This window comes from Paecilomyces variotii, assembly GCF_004022145.1.
Source record: "Paecilomyces variotii strain CBS 101075 chromosome Unknown C8Q69scaffold_11, whole genome shotgun sequence".
Classification (NCBI taxonomy): Eukaryota; Fungi; Ascomycota; class Eurotiomycetes; order Eurotiales; family Thermoascaceae; genus Paecilomyces; species Paecilomyces variotii.
In genome coordinates this window covers 77,162-96,474 of record NW_021167150.1, presented here as the reverse complement: position 1 = coordinate 96,474, position 19,313 = coordinate 77,162, and the positions used below count along the sequence as shown (strand labels likewise).

General features: G+C 48.4%; 9 protein-coding genes across 9 annotated transcripts; 5 read left to right on the top strand and 4 right to left on the bottom strand.

The window, feature by feature from the left end:
• Positions 1 to 70: 70 nt before the first annotated feature.
• Positions 71 to 2,094, top strand: C8Q69DRAFT_513859 (amidase; the record flags this gene model as incomplete). Its single annotated transcript, XM_028633327.1, has 4 exons — positions 71 to 409; positions 463 to 735; positions 793 to 987; positions 1,047 to 2,094. 4 exons carry the CDS (start codon positions 71 to 73, stop codon positions 1,935 to 1,937), a joined length of 1,698 nt encoding a protein of 565 aa, XP_028482470.1. The 3' UTR covers positions 1,938 to 2,094.
• Positions 2,095 to 2,204: 110 nt separating this feature from the next.
• Positions 2,205 to 3,233, bottom strand: C8Q69DRAFT_446959 (gluconate oxidoreductase; the record flags this gene model as incomplete). Its single annotated transcript, XM_028629171.1, has 5 exons — positions 2,205 to 2,363; positions 2,435 to 2,491; positions 2,547 to 2,907; positions 2,977 to 3,152; positions 3,225 to 3,233. The coding sequence occupies 5 exons, from the start codon at positions 3,231 to 3,233 to the stop codon at positions 2,205 to 2,207; spliced, it is 762 nt and encodes a 253-aa protein (XP_028482469.1).
• Positions 3,234 to 3,711: 478 nt separating this feature from the next.
• Positions 3,712 to 5,359, top strand: C8Q69DRAFT_72395 (polysaccharide deacetylase). Its single transcript, XM_028633959.1, has 4 exons — positions 3,712 to 4,276; positions 4,331 to 4,908; positions 4,981 to 5,084; positions 5,166 to 5,359. Exons 1-4 carry the CDS (start codon positions 4,171 to 4,173, stop codon positions 5,302 to 5,304), a joined length of 927 nt encoding a protein of 308 aa, XP_028482468.1. The 5' UTR covers positions 3,712 to 4,170; the 3' UTR covers positions 5,305 to 5,359.
• Positions 5,360 to 5,991: 632 nt separating this feature from the next.
• On the bottom strand, positions 5,992 to 9,491 carry C8Q69DRAFT_488040 (putative DNA replication factor C subunit Rfc4; the record flags this gene model as incomplete). The annotated part of the gene is made up of 9 exons (XM_028632030.1): positions 5,992 to 6,726; positions 6,792 to 7,205; positions 7,260 to 7,480; positions 7,867 to 7,868; positions 8,183 to 8,404; positions 8,455 to 8,877; positions 8,928 to 9,027; positions 9,085 to 9,305; positions 9,403 to 9,491. The coding sequence occupies 9 exons, from the start codon at positions 9,489 to 9,491 to the stop codon at positions 5,992 to 5,994; spliced, it is 2,427 nt and encodes an 808-aa protein (XP_028482467.1).
• Positions 9,492 to 9,994: 503 nt separating this feature from the next.
• C8Q69DRAFT_72150 (hypothetical protein) lies at positions 9,995 to 11,119 on the top strand. The gene is made up of 3 exons (XM_028633957.1): positions 9,995 to 10,771; positions 10,829 to 10,897; positions 10,954 to 11,119. The coding sequence occupies exons 1-3, from the start codon at positions 10,219 to 10,221 to the stop codon at positions 11,049 to 11,051; spliced, it is 720 nt and encodes a 239-aa protein (XP_028482466.1). The 5' UTR covers positions 9,995 to 10,218; the 3' UTR covers positions 11,052 to 11,119.
• On the bottom strand, positions 11,000 to 12,670 carry C8Q69DRAFT_72230 (hypothetical protein). Its single transcript, XM_028633958.1, has 5 exons — positions 12,585 to 12,670; positions 12,444 to 12,510; positions 12,126 to 12,373; positions 11,831 to 11,983; positions 11,000 to 11,771 (listed from the first exon to the last, which is right to left on the bottom strand). The coding sequence occupies exons 2-5, from the start codon at positions 12,485 to 12,487 to the stop codon at positions 11,188 to 11,190; spliced, it is 1,029 nt and encodes a 342-aa protein (XP_028482465.1). The 5' UTR covers positions 12,488 to 12,510; positions 12,585 to 12,670; the 3' UTR covers positions 11,000 to 11,187.
• Positions 12,671 to 12,720: 50 nt separating this feature from the next.
• C8Q69DRAFT_530017 (RAI1 like PD-XK nuclease-domain-containing protein) lies at positions 12,721 to 14,878 on the top strand (the record flags this gene model as incomplete). The annotated part of the gene is made up of 10 exons (XM_028633716.1): positions 12,721 to 13,093; positions 13,158 to 13,400; positions 13,459 to 13,490; positions 13,543 to 13,570; positions 13,633 to 13,640; positions 13,693 to 13,796; positions 13,851 to 14,021; positions 14,080 to 14,379; positions 14,450 to 14,581; positions 14,691 to 14,878. Exons 1-10 carry the CDS (start codon positions 13,019 to 13,021, stop codon positions 14,876 to 14,878), a joined length of 1,281 nt encoding a protein of 426 aa, XP_028482464.1. The 5' UTR covers positions 12,721 to 13,018.
• A 154-nt stretch (positions 14,879 to 15,032) lies between these two features.
• Positions 15,033 to 16,431, bottom strand: C8Q69DRAFT_476472 (nucleoside-diphosphate-sugar epimerase family protein). The gene is made up of 2 exons (XM_028631260.1): positions 15,795 to 16,431; positions 15,033 to 15,733 (listed from the first exon to the last, which is right to left on the bottom strand). Exons 1-2 carry the CDS (start codon positions 16,044 to 16,046, stop codon positions 15,080 to 15,082), a joined length of 906 nt encoding a protein of 301 aa, XP_028482463.1. The 5' UTR covers positions 16,047 to 16,431; the 3' UTR covers positions 15,033 to 15,079.
• Positions 16,432 to 16,472: 41 nt separating this feature from the next.
• On the top strand, positions 16,473 to 19,258 carry C8Q69DRAFT_72052 (C6 transcription factor). The gene is made up of 2 exons (XM_028633956.1): positions 16,473 to 17,296; positions 17,391 to 19,258. Exons 1-2 carry the CDS (start codon positions 16,802 to 16,804, stop codon positions 18,942 to 18,944), a joined length of 2,049 nt encoding a protein of 682 aa, XP_028482462.1. The 5' UTR covers positions 16,473 to 16,801; the 3' UTR covers positions 18,945 to 19,258.
• The last annotated feature ends 55 nt before the right edge of the window (positions 19,259 to 19,313 follow it).

Genomic DNA, 19,313 nt, shown 5'->3' with positions numbered 1-19,313 from the left:
TTCCTAGGTTGCAGGTAGCAGCAGACATAACCGATTATTGTTTTGAAATCTATCTCCAACAAAGGAAAACATGGGAAGCACCGAGTCGTGGCAGGAGATCGTCGCGAAGAAGCGATCGCTGAGAGATCAGGCTCTGAAACCATATCTGGTGGATGATCTAGACAAACGCCCTCCCCGCATCGATGATGTCGCTGCTCGCTCTCGCATCGACTCCGATCCTTCTGTTCAGCAAATAACAGATATAGACAGCGTGGCAGAGCTGCATCAGCAATTGAAGAAAGGTGAATTTACAGCGGAAGATGTGACTCTGGCATATATTAAAAGGTCAGATACTTCAATGGAATCTTGTGCGGGGTCTAGCATAAAGCTAACATTTTCGGTGCTCAGGGCAACTGTTGCGCATCAACTGGTGAGCTACCATGTAAACCAACAGACTCGTACCGTACTGAACTTAGCTATCAGACCAACGCCCTGACTGAAGTACTCTTCGAAGATGCATTGAAAGACGCCCGAGCTCTGGATGCAAAGTTCAAGGAGACAGGGAAGCTCAAGGGGCCTCTTCATGGCGTTCCCATTACGCTTAAGGACCAGTTCGACGTGAAAGGATATGATAGTACGATTGGCTATGTCGGCCGCTCCTTTAAGCCCGCAGCAGAGGACGCGGTTCTTGTGCAGATACTGAGGAATCTGGGAGCTGTGATTATCGCCAAGACAAATCTTCCTCAGAGTATTATGGTAAGATTCGCCTCTCGCTCTTGAAACTTGCAATTGTCAACTGAAACGTTGCTGCAGTGGTGTGAGACAGATAACCCGCTCTGGGGACTTACTGTCAATCCTCGTAACCCCGAATTCACCCCCGGCGGCTCGACTGGTGGAGAGAGTGCGCTCCTGGCGCTTCATGGTTCGATTCTGGGCTTTGGAACAGACATCGGAGGAAGCGTCCGAATTCCACAAAATATGATGGGTTTATACTCATTAAAGCCAACCGTAAGTGAATTCTTGGATGCAATTCGACAATATTGTCATAAATTCTCATTCGTGATTAGAGTAGCAGAATGCCCTACTACGGTGTCCCTGTTTCTACCGAAGGACAGGAACACGTCCCTTCATCCGTAGGTCCAATGGCACGGTGTATGGATTCTCTCTACTATATAAGTCGGCTAGTTGCGGAAAGCAAGCCTTGGACTTTGGATCCCAGGTGCAGCCCAGTCCCGTGGGACGATGCAGCATTCCGCGATATTCAGTCAAGGCCGCTAACCATCGGGTTGATAATTGACGATGGCGCTGTGAAAGTCCATCCCCCGATTGAACGAGCTCTTAAGGAACTAGCCGCAAAGTTAGAATCTTACGGCCACGAGATAGTCGCTTGGGATACCGCGGATCATAAGGAGTGTATAGAGATCATGGATCTCTATTACACTGCTGATGGAGGCGAGGACATCCGTCGAGATGTTGCCGTTGCAGGGGAACCTTTCATTCCCCATGTCGAGGCGCTGGTCAACAAGGGGAAAGCCATATCTGTGTATGAATATTGGCAATTGAACAGACGGAGAACGACAGCCCAGAAGCGGTATATGGATAAGTGGAATGCCGCTCGTTCCCCGTCTGGCAAGCCGATCGATGTTCTTCTCACGCCCACTATGCCTCACACAGCCGTTCCGCACAAAGGTTGTCGCTGGGTGGGATATACGAAGATCTGGAATGTCCTTGATTATTCTGCCGTTACCTTCCCCGTCGACAAAGTACGACCCGATAAGGATGCCTTGCCGGAGACGCCTTACCAGCCGCGGAATCAATTAGATGCGTGGAATTGGGGTCTGTATGACGTGAATAGTATGGCTGGCCACCCGGTGAATGTGCAAGTTGTTGCTAGAAAGCTGGAGGAAGAGAAGGCCTTGGGTGCTGCTACGCTGATTGAGAAGATTTGGAGGTCTTAGATATCACGAAGTCAAAGATGTAGATCGCTATTAGAGAAGGTTACTATCCGAGCCTGCCTATACTGTATGCAGGCCTCCCTCCTGTCGGGTTTCTCCCACGCCTTTCTAGATCCACCAAAAGAGTTAAATAGGCCAAGCTAGTTGCTAGAGAATTCAAGCTCAGCGAGCTTCGTTCCAGAGTTACTGCAAAGGTAATCTATAATTCCAATACATGACATCCTAGATCATTATGTACAGCTAAAGGGGGAACCAGAAACAACCTGGAATCTACCACATAGTAACACCACCGTCAACACGAATATCCTGGCCGGTCATGTACGAGCTTGCATCGCTAGCAAGGAAGATGCAGGCGCCGCGAATATCGTCCGGTTCTGCCACACGGCCGTTCATTATCTCGTCCTTCCAACTTTCCAAGAGGTGTGGGAACTGCAAAAATCCCATAGTTAGTTCGAAAGGCCCTCCAATACTATCAGCACATTATGTTGTCTTGGACTTACCGAGGCAGTCATCTCTGTTCGGACATAACCTGGGGATACGGAGTTCACCCGGATTCCCTAGTGGGACAATTAACTCTTATCCCCAAACGAAGCTGTGCTTATTTTGACTCACATAAGGAACAAGCTCTTTAGCAATAGCAGGAACCATCGCTCGCACAGCTCCCTTACTGGCGCAGTATGAACTACTCAGCTGGCTGCGGATGGCCATGTAGCTAGCGATACTCGCGACGAACACGATACTCCCATGCTTGGTGCCATTGGCGATCATCTGCTTCGCTGCCAGCTGAGCTGTGAAATACGCACCCTTCACGTTAACGCCAAGTAGTTCCTCATGAGTTTCATAGGTGAACTCGAGGAAGGGGATGTGTCGGTTAATTCCAGCACAGGGTACGCAGATATCGAGAGCGTTATTGAAGTCTTTGCTGAATTTATCGAAGCCTTCTTTTAGACTATCTTTGGAGCTCACATCGACTCTGATGCACGACGCAGGATATTATTAGAGACCAACAACTTCATTCGTGGAGTTTCCGGCGGTTTCTCACTTGTAATAGGCCGTTTTCACGCCGTACTTCTTCTCGATCTCGTAGAATTCCGGGGCTGGATCGATGACATCGAAAATCGCTACGTCTGCGCCTCCTTCTGCTAGTCCTTGAGCAAATGACAGACCGCAGCCGCGCGCTCCTCCGGTGACCAGGGCCGTTCGTCCTTTGAGATCGAACTGCGTACAAACTGTCAGACTCCTCCAGTCATACCGTGGCAGATTGCATCACAAAGGGTTGAGAGTTCTTACTCTTGACATCTTGTTGTGTTTACTCACGAATAATACAAATAATATAATCCAAAGTTGAGATCCCTTTTCTGCTCGATCAATAGTGTAAAGACACTATCCCATCTGGCAGAAATTGCGCGTTCTTAAAGAGAGAGCTTTCCCAAGAATGGAGCTTGACAGACAACAAATCGGACCAATTTGCGCAACGTATCAACGCCAGATCGTCGCTGGGAATACTCAGTCCATTGATCATGTCAATTAGTCACAAGGAGACCAAATCATCTATCCACATAATCATCTCTATCCATTTTCGTTTACCAACGTCTGTGTCTACCGTCTTCCCAACCCCCACTCCTCAATCAACGCCGCGCAGACCTTAAACCCTATCCCCGAGCCCTAACGACGGACCGAAAGACATATTAACTTAACATAAAGATAAAGAGTGTCATAAAAAAGGGGCGAGACAAACGTTTCATTACTACTTGCTGAGTATAATTTGGCGCTAAAGGCTGGGAAATTCATGAACTTCCCCGCCCCTTATCGGCTGCCCCTCCTCGCGGCATATCGTAAACTCAATAACGCCTCGGCAGTGATCAGATAGGCAGGCATTTCTATCTCCCGACTGGTTTCTATCTGCCCACTATTATTACTACATTTCTATCGTATTGCTTAAGCTAGAGGCCATAATTGCTATGCGCTAGCTTTGGTACTTTCGGGGTTCCAATCGGACTATTACGATAGTTAATGTTACTTAATTACAGCGGGATACCCCGTCCGATTACTCTCCGGTAGTTATAGCCCATATTTATCTCGAGAGGGGTAAGAATTGGTTTGAGAGTGGTACTGTCTTTTCGTCGTCTTTGATCATCATCTTCCACAATACTCAGGAGACATCCTCCAAAGAGAGCGTCTTGAGGGGGCTTTTGAAACCAGATCCAATCGATACCATACCATAACCGACGTAAACATGGGCAAGAAGCGGGTTCTAGTCAGCTACGGCGTCGACATCGACGCTGTCGCGGGGTGGTTGGGTTCCTACGGTGGAGAGGATAGCACAAACGACATCAGCAGAGGTTCGTATTAGCACGAACTCCCGTCAGCTTGAGCAGTCTGACAAAGAATAACAGGTCTATGGGCCGGTCATATCGGAACGACGCGTCTACTGAAGCTATTTGAAAAGTACAATATCAAGGCCACATGGTTCATCCCAGGCCACTCCCTCGAGACATTCCCCGAAGAGTGTGCCATGGTTCGCGATGCAGGCCATGAGATCGGTCTGCACGGATACAGCCATGAGAATCCCTCTGACATGACCTTCGAGCAACAGCGTGATGTGCTCGACAAGACATACCGCTTGCTCACGGACTTTTGCGGAAAGCCGCCCCGCGGCAGCGTAGCTCCTTGGTGGGAGACAAGCAAGGAGGCTACAGAGCTGCTCTTATCGTATGGAATCGAATACGATCATTCCATGTCGCATCATGATTGCCAGATGTACTGGCTGCGAACAGGCGACACGTGGACCAAGATCGATTATAAAAAGACGGCAGAAGAATGGATGAAGCCTCTAGAGAGAGGGCAGGAGACTGGTCTCGTTGAGATTCCAGGAAGTTGGTACATTGACGACCTGCCTCCGATGATGTTCATCAAAGCCTCGGCCAACAGTCATGGTTGGGTGAATCCGAGAGATGTGGAAGCTATATGGAAGGTCAGTATTACTGTTTTCTAAACCTGATAATTACCATGACGGTGTTATACTAACGGACATCAATCGCAATAGGACCACTTCGACTATTTCTACCGTGAATACGACGAGTTCATCTTCCCTATGACCATTCACCCAGACGTATCTGGTCGTCCACATGTCCTCCTGATGCATGAGAGGTATGTACCTACTTAGTCATTCATTTCCTTCGTCTTGTCCCAGTAATGTCAGAGACTAATTATGATCCCCCACCACTGCAGAATTATCGAATACATCAACTCTCACGAGGGAGTCGAATGGGTTACAATGGAGCAGATGTGTGATGACTTCAAGAGCAAGAACAAGCCTCCTGCGGGCGCTTTGATGCCAGCTGCTCCGGGTGCTATTCTCAAGAAATGATCATTCTGTCTTTAATGATAATCAACATTCTGTATGCCTATTACTTGAATGGGACATTGTCGGATCATATTCATGATCATTGATTGAACGATCTTGAAGCGCAATCTATCTATTCCCGCATAGTAAAGAAGAGCCCAAGCACCACAACCTGATGAACAGTGTTTATTTCCATTATGTCACATAAAACCCCGCTCCTCGGAAATCCGATATCGCCCTTCTCCCCGAGAGAAAAGCGGGGGAGAAACGATAATGAAGAAAGCTTCATAAGACTTACCAAATAGGGTAATTAGCTCAAGCGGGGCCCGTGATGTGCGTGGATGGATGTGGTGTTACATAGTGTTAAATACCACGAAAGTGTTGACTTGAGGCTTGAGCCATGTTTGGAAACCCCACTTTTGGATCGGGCTGTTTTTTTCAATAATAATGTGTAGAGTTGTAACTAGTTAGTGTGTTTGCGGTTAGTTATGTAGTTACCTAGTTAATAATGGCTTTGATTTGTAACTACTGTGTTGAGTGATAGGATTGTAATGTAAGATTGAAGAGATGGAATGAGCAAGCACAGTATACATCGACCACAAATAGGCCATGTTCCATCCTTTGCTATGTTGCAAATGTATATATGTCGGATAATCATAACCCTTAACTAAGTACAGAGTGTGAAAACCAAGCAAAGTGCTCATATCATCATTACTCACACAAACCAGGCACTTTCTGCGCCTTCGGACCAACCAAAGCGTCAAAATAAGCCAAAAGAGTCTCCACTGGGATCATATCCAAAGTTCCCAAGTCAGGATTCGAGCTACGCAGAACCAGCCCGCCCCAGAGGACTCTGACAAAGTACCCAGTCTCTCCTTCAGAGACGTCTTTCTTGTAGAGTTCGAAAACCACTTCGGCACCCATACCTGGCCAAACCATCGTCTCAACTTGTAGGATAGATAGCAATCTGGATAAGCTCCCATCATGCGCGACATTATGGCGATATTTCATTTTAGCATTCTGACCACTCACGCGGTCTCGGAAATGCTGTGCCAGTTCACCTATCCATACACCGAAGGAAGCCGTACTGGCAGCTAGAGAGGTCGCTGAATCACGGTATTGGTACGAGTATTCAAACTCGCCCAGACGGAATACTTCGTTTGCTTCAGCTTCCGTGACGCATTTGGAAGGGTCGTCGATATTGCACGGTAAAGGTTTATTGTGACATAAGCGTGCGGAGAGGTTGTCGAAGTAATGATCGTAGCTTACGTGCCAGTCACTAGCGGTAGGTGAAACTCCAGAGATACTATCGAGAGTGTTGAAAAGCGACTGGGTCCGATTCAGATGCGCAGCCCATGTCGAGTTGGGCTGGTTTTGCGCATCTGAGTACAGAGTATCTGCAGCGGAACAGGAATACGCAGGTTCAAGGGAGTCGATAGAATCTCTCTTGGGGTAAGCAGGGTCAGCAATCGTAGATCTATCAGAAAATATATAAAGAACTGGTAACAAACCTGGACGAGAAGAGGAATCGATTTGCCCGCTCCATACATTGCGCTAGTTACCATACCCGCGACCTGGCTTGTGATCTGATTTGTGGTTACTCTGAACGAGACACTTTCCTCGTCGAAATGGGATGGAAGAAAGTGCAGAACGTCATGATACACTTCATAAAGATCTCGACCATGCTGCCATGAGTCTGCCAGGCCACCGTTGGTGATCTGCGGGAAGGAGCAAGTGCCATTGAATCCTGAAACGCTGAAGGGATTCAACGAAGTCTCGTAGATCTTCCAGTAAGTGAACGCTGCATCATGTCCGGGGCTCGGATCCCCGTAATAGAACAGACTTGCATCGTCGCAACTCCAGGGGTACGATTCCACCGGGAACGTGTTAGACTGATATGGAGTTCTTTTGTGGTGACGATGGATCTTGAATCTCGAATGAGTATGTGGCTATCAGAGAGTATCAACGCGAAGACCTACCACCTCGACGTACGCCAGCTCGTACTCTTTTGGAGCTTGGATATATTCCTCCTTTCTGACATGGGGCATATTGCACCAATTATAGCGGCCATAGAGCTTGGCGGGCGTCTCGGATGAATTGAATATGAAGCCATAAACACCTGTGCTATTGAGAGCTGTATCCAAGTTATTAACAGCTGTCGATTTAGGAGGATGCCAATTCGTATCAATTGCTACGGCGGCTGTGGCCGTCATTAAGGTTGTCGCGCATGCCGTGCGGATGGCAACCGAAGGGGCCACGCCCATGATATTCAAATACCACGAAAAGACCCAGATAATCACCGCTGAAAGGAAAACAAGCGCAGAAAGTAAGCGACCTCTTTTGTGGAGTAGAATCCCCAGCATCCTGCGAACAGCTGGGGTTCATATATTTTTCCAATCCAACAACATGGTCGAGACCAAGGTAAGTTACTTTGAGCGTATGTTGGAGGTTCGGCACGCTGGTAAGTAGCCCACGTGCGAGAAACAACACTCTTTAGGGGTCGATGATGAAGATGAAGCCTTGAACACGAAAACAGCAAATAAATAATATTACCGTCTCCAACATATTTGTCGCAATCGGACCTACGCCTTGTCCCTAATAAGCTAGAACAATCCCACGGTTTAGTCTACGAAAAAGCAGGCGGCTTCGTCCATGCTACCCTAGGAAGAATTCATACTGAACGCCAATTATGCAAACAGCACCCTTCGTATTTAATTGAATAGTCTCAAGTTAGATGCTCCAGCATCATGTTGTGAATCTGCTATCAAAGCCACATAGCTAATTCCATTCCTTGTGGTTCACCTTTAGCAGAAAATGGACCTGCTAACATCATCCTTAACAATACGCCTCAACTCCATAGATAATGCCAAGTCAGCGTATGGGCCTATACGGCTAATCTGACGTGTTTTTAGGCTCAAATAACTGTGGTTTCATGTTGATCCTGCAAAGCTTGGCGATGCATCCGCTCAGCTGAAGCAGCGTCTGCACGCCCTCTAGGATGCGCATATGTGTGAATCCAATCTCCTTGATAAACTCCAGCCTTGAGTGTTCCGAGAGGGTCGGTATCGTCTTCGTGACACGGAACATGGTGCTTATGATATCATGCGACGAGTAGCCAAGGTTCCTGATACAACATCAGTATGTGCGCTGTGTGATTTAATGGATAGTACATACCATAGCTCGTTGAGAGCTTCCAGAGCGACGTCTACCTTGCACTCCCAGCAAGCTTTAATCATGGCCTGAACCTTGATCGGGTGCGGGCTATCCACGACTTTGAAAACATTGTCTCCACTGACGAAGCCAAAACCCGCCCAGGTACTCTGGAGGTTGTTGATGGCTTGACGCATATCTCCCTCGGCACTAAAGACTAATGCAGCAATTCCATCCTCAGAGTATTCCACCTTCTCAGCTTCGCAGATCTGCATTAGTCGTTTCACCACTTGCGCATCCGTCAGACGAGCGTAGCGAAGGATAGCGCATCGCGACTGCAATGGCTCGATGATCTTGTTCGACTGGTTGCAAGCAAAGGCGAAACGGGTCGTTGCGGAGTATATTTCCATAGTCCGACGCAGGGCCTGCTGAGCGCCGGGGGTCATGCTAGGAGAAGTCAGCAGAGCATAGAAGGCGCATTATACCTGAGTACATACCTATCAGCTTCATCAAGGATCACAATCTTGTGTCGGCCAGGCGGTAGTGTGACCTTCTTCTGCGCGAATCCCTTTATCCGGTTCCGCACAACATCGATACCTATACGCTTGTCTCAGCACAATCTGCTCATTACTAGTATCTAAATGAGCAGCGCACCTCTTTCATCACTAGCATTAAGCTCCAAAACAGCCTCCTTGTATGAATCCCCCAACAACTGCCTTGCTAGACACAATATCGAAGTCGTCTTTCCGATACCAGGCATGCCGGAGATAATGACATGAGGCATGTTCCCATCTTTGGCGATTATCTTCAATCGTTCTATCGTCTCTGTATTTCCAACGATATCGTCAAGGAGCACAGGTCTGTATTTCTCGACCCTAGAAGGTGCCACGCTGCGTCAGCTTCTTGATCTACCGGCTAGATCTCATCTCATCTGGCGATATCGAGTATGAGAACGTGACAGGCACCACTTACCAGGGCAATTCGTAGTCTGGAGGAGCCCCTGCAGCGGTGGCTCGTAAGCCGTTCTTTGCAGCAGCGGAGGAAGACTCTGCCTGTACCATTGTGTCTGGTATATCTCCAATTCAATCGACGAAGCTCAGGTCTGGCATCCAAGCAGCTCATCCGCGGTCAAACGCGTGAATCTTTAATGGGATTTCACGCGTCGCTCCCCGCAGCTCATCCGGTTGGTCTGTGCACATCTAGCTCGTCTTCCACTCCGTAGCTCAATATTTATGAGAGGAATTCACCGGCACCAGCTCAATATTGGGGTGAATCAAGTATTGGCAGGAATAATTTATAGTAGCTGACTCTACAAACTTCCAAATGTATCCTGTGTTTGCGTTATTAACCATGTCTGGCTTTCGCAAGAAGCTCCATGAGAGGGGCTCCAGGCACAATTTCAATTTTACCTACGATATCAAGGCTCAAAAGAGACCTAAAATATATATAAAATTGATCCATATTCTCATAGACCAATTAATCCAAAAACTACCCGCATATTAGAGCTTGGAGGGGCAGTTCTGATCAATACTATGGCCGGGCCCTACTTAGTAGTATTAACACCGATCCGCATCTGCAAGAACACATACTACTTAAGTACTTACTAGGCCATCGACCCCGAAAACACATCAACCGTCTCCTCAGCACTTCCATTCCGTCAAGATGGGACGGGATCTGCGCGCTGTATTCTTATCATTACCTATGTTCTAGTCTCGCACTCTTTACCTTACTGCATTGCATTCCTCCCCATTTCCGCCTATCCATTTTGAGAACCATTCGGCCCACTTCATGCCCACGAGGCAGACGATGACCTCGCGATATCATCACACGGCGCGTGCCCATTCAGTGAGCAGCACCTCGACGGCGACGACGGTTGCGGCGCATAATACTACTTTCAATCCACCTCCAGAAGCAGTAGTGCCGCGCGCTCCAGCTCCGATTCAACATTCGGCGAAGTCCAAGATGGGCCCGACCTCTGTTCGTCGAAACCTTTTCCACCATCATCTCAGTCGACGACCAGCGTCTACGGCGTCAGCTCCACCGATAGAAGAAGGGCACGAGGTCACCGGAAGGCCACATGTGACAAGAACAGCTTCGACGGTCGAATTGGCAGGATCGTCTTCTTTGGGTGCAGGGCCTGTGGACAATGGAGACATCGTGGTCAAGGACAAGAACGGTGGCTACAGACTTGATATACCCGTCCTCTCGCCGACGATGACCGGCGAGGACGGCGACGAAGTCCCAATGGAGGGAGTGGAAGAAGGGAGACCTAGTGGAGGGTCCGGTGGCACTGGCGTCAGCTCAGTTGGCGATGCGGATATCAGCGGCCGGGAGAAAGAAAGTATGTCGCATATGGTCTGCGCGAGCTTGAATAGTTACTAAGATTTCCCCCTGCTAGAGATTGAAGCCAGTCTGGTCGAAATGATGTATCGAAATCGGAGCCGGCAGATCAGCGGTGAACCTGCCGGTGAGTTACTGTATTCTCATTCGATCTACAATAATGGCCCAGCTAATTATGAACAGAAATTCTCAATCTCATCCATCAGAGTCTCCGGAACAAGGTCGCGGCTCTGGACGACGACAATTGGATGTATGAGCCAGAAGATGAGAGACAAATATAAGTATCTCGGTCCCTACTATCGACAAGATCTGGCGCCAATATGACCTGAAGCGTTGTGCCGATGATTGTGCTAAATGGCCAGTCATCTCGAACCTACTCCTCCGCATGTCTTCGCCCATTCCGCTATTCCCGGACGATCAATCGAGCTCCATTGTTGGCGGTGCTGCTTCCACTTTCTTTGACGATCCTCTTCCTTGTCCGGGTCTTGAGCTGCCACCTCCCTGTCCGCCGAAGAGCATACTGCCCATCATGTCCAGCAGCGGGTTGCCTTGCCGTGGAACCCTTATACCGAAGTACATCTCACCAAACTGTGCCAAGAAGTCATCCCAAATGCCCACCTCTTGGATATGAGACGCATAATGCGTAGTGAGCTGTCTGAATAGTTCCGGGGTTCCGCGTTGGATGGCAAGGAGAAGGAGGCTGATGAAGTTTAAGAGTGGGAGCGAAGGATAGACTCTCATGTCGGAACTGGCACTGCTCACTGCCTGCGCTCCGAGGGACGGGTTGGACGACGAAAGCCGCGACGTGAAGATCAAAAAGGCCTTGTTCGCGCTGCGGATATTTCCGGTCAGGAGATAGGGGAAGACTGCCCGAGAGGCGTAGATGGCCGCGGTATGCGCGTCATCATTTGTATACCACTCATACTCGAGTCTCGCAAGGGTTTCCGCCGACTCTGGTGTACCGAGGATCAGATGCTTCTCTGCGTCGTATGGTTCGTTTTCTAAATTGTCAGATAGGCCCATCCTGCAATCTGACGGAGAAGGGGACACCTCGCCCTACCTTCAGCATAAACCGATCCAGCAGCATGATGTAGCTCTGGATCTCCTCGCTCAATAGGACCGAACTTGCTGCTCCAGCTAATCATCTCCTGAATGTATCTCTTTCTCGTAGGTTCCTCCGGCGGGAATTCGCGCAGGATCTCAATTAGTCGCTCTGTTGAAACAGCTCCTGTTAGCAACGAAAGCAAGCTTATTTCTACCATAGAAAGGCTGCTGTATTGCATTGCAATATCCTTATTGAACCACACGAAGCATGATTCAGGCACAGACAAGGTCGGGGCCATATTAGGACTTACTTTTCCTGCGCGCACTCTCACCGTTGTCCTCGATCTCCCAACCCGCCTTGTTATAAACTTCCACGAGCAGCATAATAGCCAGGTCACCACCACTGGCGGAAGCACCCTGCTGGGAACCAGCTTTGAGCAGGGCTATCGCGCCTCCGGCCAAAATGTCGGCGGCAGCATCGTAGTTGGATTGTTTGACGTAACGTGCGGCGATGACACGGAGCTGCTGGTGCGCTTCATAGTAAGCGCCCGAGGCAATTCTAGAGGAAAGCAATACCCAGGTCAGCTCTGTGCAGCGAAAGTAAGCAGCTAAGATCGGTGGAATAGTACTTTTCCTGCTGTCGCGCAATCGTCTTCTCGATTTTCGAAGTCATGTCTGAGTTGCGGTGCCCCGCGACTGCACGCTTTCACGATTAGCAGGCTGTAACGCACTTGTCGTCTCCAGATGTTGCTTTCCGGAGGGTACTCTACCTTGAAAGATGCGCTTGCTTGTCCGTCAAGGTGCGAAAAGTGAGTGGAAGTTGTAGACGATGCTGGAGCTGGAAGTTGCTGCCCACGGTGGGACTTGGCGGGAGCTCTGAAGTCGTGGGGACGATGGAATCGATGGAACCCGCGGAGAATGACAATCTCCCGTTTATCTAGGCATCAAGCTACCATGGCGAACCTATCACTCATTCTGCTTTTGTACATGGAACTGCGACAGTCTACATAAACGATCATTGAACGTTGATTTATCATATCCTGCTCCTACGGGTAATCGCTTGCGGTTTGCATGTCCGACATAAGAGTCGGAGACAACTGCGACGCGACTCTCATCTAAGCGCATTCTCGACATATGCGATCTTGCTCTTGCAATTCCTCATCTCCTCCTTCCTGTGCAGAGGTTTCCATTCATTAAAAAAAATATGAACTCTCAGGCTTTTGATATTTTCCCGCTGGAGCGGTTCCAGGGCTCCGATGCGACCATAAGACGTCCCAGGGTAAGCCGTTCATTCTTCTTTGCATACTTCTCTCGCTGTCGTAGAAATGCTAATGTATCGATAGGAGATCGCTTGCTTTTCCTATGATGATGAGCATCGCTTCCATCTCGACGACTCCTCCCTCCGCTATTATTACCCTCCGGATCTGCCTGCAGACTTGAGTCGTGGTTTCGATACGTTCCAGCAGCTAGACGACTCTGGAGACGAACACTTGGATGCCCTCTTGGAAACAATAATGGCGCATGAAAAGAGTACGGGGTCGAAATGTGAGGCCGATGTCATAACCTGGAGAGGCATGATGACAAAGGTAGGGGAAATACAACAGCATCAAGGGATCACCAACTCAGACTAATGGTGGTGGACAGATCATGACCGCTCCTTTCGATATTATGAATGGGTGCGTCTCTTACAATCGATATTTAAGGGTACCGATTATTGATATGTCCCAGGTTCGAAATGAATGTGACGAATTTCCAAGTGAGTGACATCGCATATAGCAGCGGTCCAAGAATTCTGCCCTAACATTAATCTTCGCGAAGGGTACAATGTACGTAAGTCCGACAAAGATATCGAAGACCTTGTTTCGCTGATTGATCCAGCTTCATTGAAGAAAACAACGCGTATAAAAACGAACAGAAGCGAGCACAGCGGAACCAGAGGATGCCCCCAGGAATGCCGTCGCAAGACATGATGTCTTTCTGGGGTGTGTAGCTTCATTTCGCATAGATCAAAATGGAATACTAACAATCCTTTCCAGGCTACAAATTCGAGACCTTATCGGTACTCTCCAAACCATGGGACCCCACACCTCGAGAGGAAATCGAAGGCCGCGCCGATCAGATCGTGAATAATAAGGCCCAATATTGTTCCGTTGTCCGTACTGGGATAGGGAAAGCAAAGATGATCATCGGAGGCGAGGTCGATGCTGGTATGTGATCTCCGGAACTCGAAGAAGGGTAATATAGCAGCCACTAATCTGTTATCAGTGTGGGATTGCAAACCTGAAAGAAAGGAAGATCCGATCAATTGGGTGGAATTGAAGACATCGGCCGAGATAAGAAATGATCGAGACATGCTCAAGTACGAGCGAAAATTGCTCAAATTCTGGGCTCAGTCGTTCTTGCTCGGTGTCCCGAAGATTATTGTCGGATTCCGTAACCAGGATGGCATTTTGCAGCGTTTGGAAGAGCTCGAGACTCACGCGATACCCGGAAAAGTGAAGCGGGTTGGGAAAGGTACATGGGATGGAAACATATGCATCAATTTTACTGCTGGGTTCCTAGAATGTGAGTAACACCTACAATACCTTCAGGTCGAATTAACCGAAAACAACCGAAAACTCATGTGTTACTGCAGGGCTTAAGATGAAAGTTCAAGGGCAAGGCCTGTGGAGAATTCGAAAGCGTGAAAAGTCTCCGGTTATCGAACTGTTCAAAGTTGAAGAAGGCGGGCATGGCGATATCATTTCTCCTGCCTTCATGGCGTGGCGTACGGAGATGCCAGGCTCTTAGTTGCTGACCCCGGGTCTATGACGCCTTCAGCATTCATCATAACTCTCTTTTCCTTAGCCATGGAGTCCTAAGGTCTATCAGGACAGAACGTGGCACAGTTCAGCGCCATGCGCCACGCGACATGCGTATTGAGGAAGATCGCCTTGCGTATCTTCTCTTGAATGGGCTCGAAGCCTATTACCGCAAGACGATACGCCGTTTCCGACGCATGGGTAACATTTGCGTGGACATGTTTCTCCAGAGGACGTGGCCCGACCTCTTTGGGCCCTCCTAGATCATTGCTGGCACGGCGGGTTATATATAGCAAGCTGCTGCTCACTGTCAACCTGGCACAATCAAGGGCAATCAACTAATCTGTAAGCTATGTGTATTTATCCAATATATATTTCATCCATTAATAATGATACGCTGCTCATTAGCCTTCCTAGTAATAAAACACTGATACGGACACAAAATGCGTACGCCTTGTTCCCTCCTAGCGCTTCATAAACTGGCTTTCCTTCTCAAGCCAGGATCCAAAGTCTTTCAATTCCGGATATGTCTCTCTGAGTTTGGGAATGTTGGCCTTGTAGCCTTCATCGTGGAACCACTTGAACATATAGCCAAAATCCTTCATCGAAGCCAGGAAAATAGAACACAAAAAGCGGAAGGTCGTGGGCACAGGTTGTCCAGTCTTCTCCTGGAAGATATGAGCCATCTCGTCATAAGTCAATTCATCGCCAGCCAACGAGACGCCTTTCCCCTTGTATTCTTCCGGTTTGAGGAAGGCGTCTGCGCCAAAATATCCAATATCACTAGTCGCGACTAGCTGGAGGGGCTTGTCCTTCAAAGAGACCTGCCAGCTGGTTGCAAACGCCTTACCGTAAAATCCTGGAACTAAATTGTCAAAGAACGCCGTTGGGCGTAAAATTGTCCAGTCCATGTTGCTATCCTCGGCCCTATCCACAAGATGGTGCTCGATGTTATGCTTGTGGATAAAGTGCGGGACATTGGTCGGATTATTGAACGAGGCTTCTTCACCACCGCGGTCGACAGAGCTATATATGAAGAACTGGACACCTTGTCTGAGGGACTCGTCAATGAGACCCTTTCCTTGCTGTTCTTCGTTGGAAGTGTTGCCAATTGCCACCTGTGGTTCATCTGGTTACTCTGTGGTTCTCCAGTATCAGCATGAAGCAGTCGGTACTAACCAGGACGCTGAAAACTCCCCATATACGAGATGTGGTCAAGAGACGAGCACTTTGGAAGATCTCCGCGGGATTGTCTAAGTTCCCTTCGATTAATATGATCCTGGAAGACAGCTTGGCGAGTCGCTGAGACGATGGGGATGCGGAATTTCGCGTCAAAGCCAAGATCTCAAAGGGAGCATTGCGGGCGACGAGATTCTTAATGACAGACCCTCCTTGTTTGCCTGTTGCGCCTGTGATTAGAACTGCGGTCATGGTCAAAGATCTTTTTTAAGATTGGTGATAGTCTGTTCGGGATATCTGCGTTCTTGGTAAGGATCTTGACAAGATGATGTCACAGATGTATAGTATGGGTATGCGAGCTGAGGATGTTCACTTTCTTTCATGTACGTATATATGTTGACTTATAGCTGCGAAATATGAAAAAGAGAAACCATATAGTTACTTCCATCTTTACTAGTTAGTATAGGTAGATTGCTGATCAGACTTGCTGCTCGTTACATCATCTCGGGCTTTCGGACTCTATTCGAGTCCCGAACAGCTTCCATCCAGTTAGATTATTCTCCAAGAAACCTTAACAGGAGAAGGACTTCACACTATACATGGGTAAGGTACGGTCATAGTGACACATGAACTGCTGTATATAAGCCCACATGGTCGATATAACAGGACGAGTTGAAACTGGTCGGGCCCCACCCCGCGATGATGACTAAAGAGACTCTATCTCGGGCTTTATTTTGACACCGAGGGATCTCGGACAGTATGAGGCTTTTGTATAGACACACCTAGCAGTTTTATCTTAGCTTTCGTATTATTGAGAGAATGATTATCGTGGAAGGGCATAGTTCTTCGCCTTTCTGGCTGGTATTTAGACTTCCTTTTCTGTGATCTATGTTTTTGACTGTGCATACAGTACTCCTCCCATCTCCTCTCCGAAACAATAGACCCTCTATGGTGTTGACCTGATTTCCTGACCAAGTTGCATATTCGTCGCGCTGGCCTCTTGAGAAATGGCCGATATACAGTTCAGAAAGAGTCCTCAGTCAGGGCCTAGTGCCAATGGACAAATGTACTCGCGTAGTTGTCAGATGTGCAACCGGAGGAAGGTCCGATGTAGCAGAAGCCAGCCATGTACTAATTGTGTTAAGTCCAAAACGGATTGTGTCTTCCCCGGCCCAGGTCGTGCGCCTCGGAGAAAGAAAAGACCCTTGAAGGCCGAGCTTGTGGCCCGCTTGGACAAGTTAGAGGAGAAGATCAAAGGGCTTACGGGGGAGCTAAATGTTGCACAAACCCAGCTCCTCCAAAGAGACGCTTCTGCAATAGGTCCTTCCGCTGCAGAAGAGTCTCCTAAGAAAAAGGAGCGTCCAATTGGGACGCATCAACCCCAGGAACATTATCGACGGTGCTCGGTCGGTCCCTCGGAGAACGAAAAGGGGAGGCTGGTTGTGGACAGAAAGTTCAGTCGGTATATCACCCATGAAGCATTAGTTAGCCTGGGCGATCAGGTGAGTGATTATAAACTTGCACCATACACGGGAACATTTAGTCTATTTTTTTTTAGTCTCTGTGGCTAACACGGTTGCCCTTCTTGGTGGAAAGATCAAAGAGCTTCAGGATCTCGTTGGATCACCCAACAACCGTTCGGAAGACTCTGATGAATGTGGTGATTTGGGAAAAGAGTATATGCATAATGATACTTTTTTCCTCTTTGGCTATTCGTGCTTCGCAGACTCTCTTTGCGATTTCCATCCTAGCATAGCACAAAGTCAGCTCCTATGGGAGATCTACCAACAGAATGTGGCGCCGGTGATTATGATCTTCCACAAGCCTACTCTTGAGACGCTCATACGCAAGGCGTCCACTAAGCCTGACATCCTAGACAGGACTTCTGAAGCGGTTATTTTTGCAGTCTATTTCGCCTCAGTTGCCAGCATGGGTCCCGAAGAACGTCAGCGTTCCTTGGGCGAAGATCACCAGTCAGCCCTTCAACGCTATCGCTTTGCCACTCAGCAAGCATTGGCGAGGGCTGGCTTTCTTCAATCCCGTAACCTGCCTCTGTTACAGGCATCTGTCCTCTTTTTGACATGTCTTCGCCAACCAGGAGATGCCGAATTTGTATGGACCATGACTGCTGCAATATATCGGATGGCTCAGGGGCTCGGGTTGCATCGTGACGGGAGTGCTTTTGGGTTGAACCCCTTCGAAACAGAAATACGTCGGCGACTCTGGTGGCACATCTACTTACTGGATTGGCAGACGGCTGAGTATCATGCCATCGGAAGTCAGATCAAAGAAGGTAGCTACGATACCAAGTTACCATTGAATATCAATGACTCGGATCTATCACCTGAGACTATGGAAATGCCAGAGGAGCACAATGGATTTACGGAGATGACATTTTGCCTACTACGATGTGAGATGACTGTCGCCCATTGCCGCCTGCCGCATGTCACATCCGCCAAGGGGCCCGTCATGCTAGCATTAGAGGAGCATATATACGAATTGGCAAAGATCCAAGTCCATTTGCAGGAAAAGTATCTCCGCTTCTGCGAACTATCAGTACCAATTCAGTGGGTAACAGACACCGTCGTCCGGATGGTTTTCGCGCGCTCATGGTTGGTTGCTCATTTTTCCCAATGGATCTCCAACGAAATCCCTCTCGATTCCTCCGTACGAGAACAGATGTTCCAGACAGCCATTGAAGTGGTAGAGTTGGCTTATCTTCTCGAAACCGATGACAGGACCGTGAAATGGTCTTGGTTCTTCGAGGCCTATATGCAGTGGCATGCTGCGGCCTTCATCCTGGCTGAGCTATGTGATCGACAATGCTCTCCAGAGGCCCATCGAGCATGGAGTGTAGTGGACAGAGCCATACGCCGGTGGTCACAGAAGGACTTCCAAAAAGGCGTCATGATATTGAAGCCTATTTCCCGGCTTATGGAGCGGGCATCTGTAATTCACGGCTGCTGCGAGCCTAACACACCAGACGTGCTTGGGGCAAGTATCCAGCCCCTAGGGTCATTTAAGGTATCTTCTCATGATTGTATTCCGAACGATAATGAGCCCGGTCCATGCATGGTTTCTTTAGAGGGTGACGAGATCCCGTCACCAATGGATCTATTCCAGGATATCTTATTTAGAGACATACTTTAGCATCATATTGTCTCTCGTTGTCGATGTGGACCCCAAAAAAGGATATAACAGAAACTAGAAATGGGGTTTTCATCATTTTCTAATCTTTTAATGTCGCATTTTCGCATCACCATGTTCCGGGAGACAATTATTTATAGCTTCAGTTACTCAAATCGTTCTAAGACGAGGGCAAGGGCTCAGCTTCATATTGCTGTTTGTCAAGAGGCATGTAAACAAGGATGCCAGTTGTCTTCAATATCAACCAGATATCCCTCGGCTAGTACCATCGGGACGACGATCGTACTGGATTATAAAGTTCGCCCTTCGGCATCCAAGACAACTCCGAATCGATGTATCTCTTAGCATTGCGGATTACCCCAACTATGATAC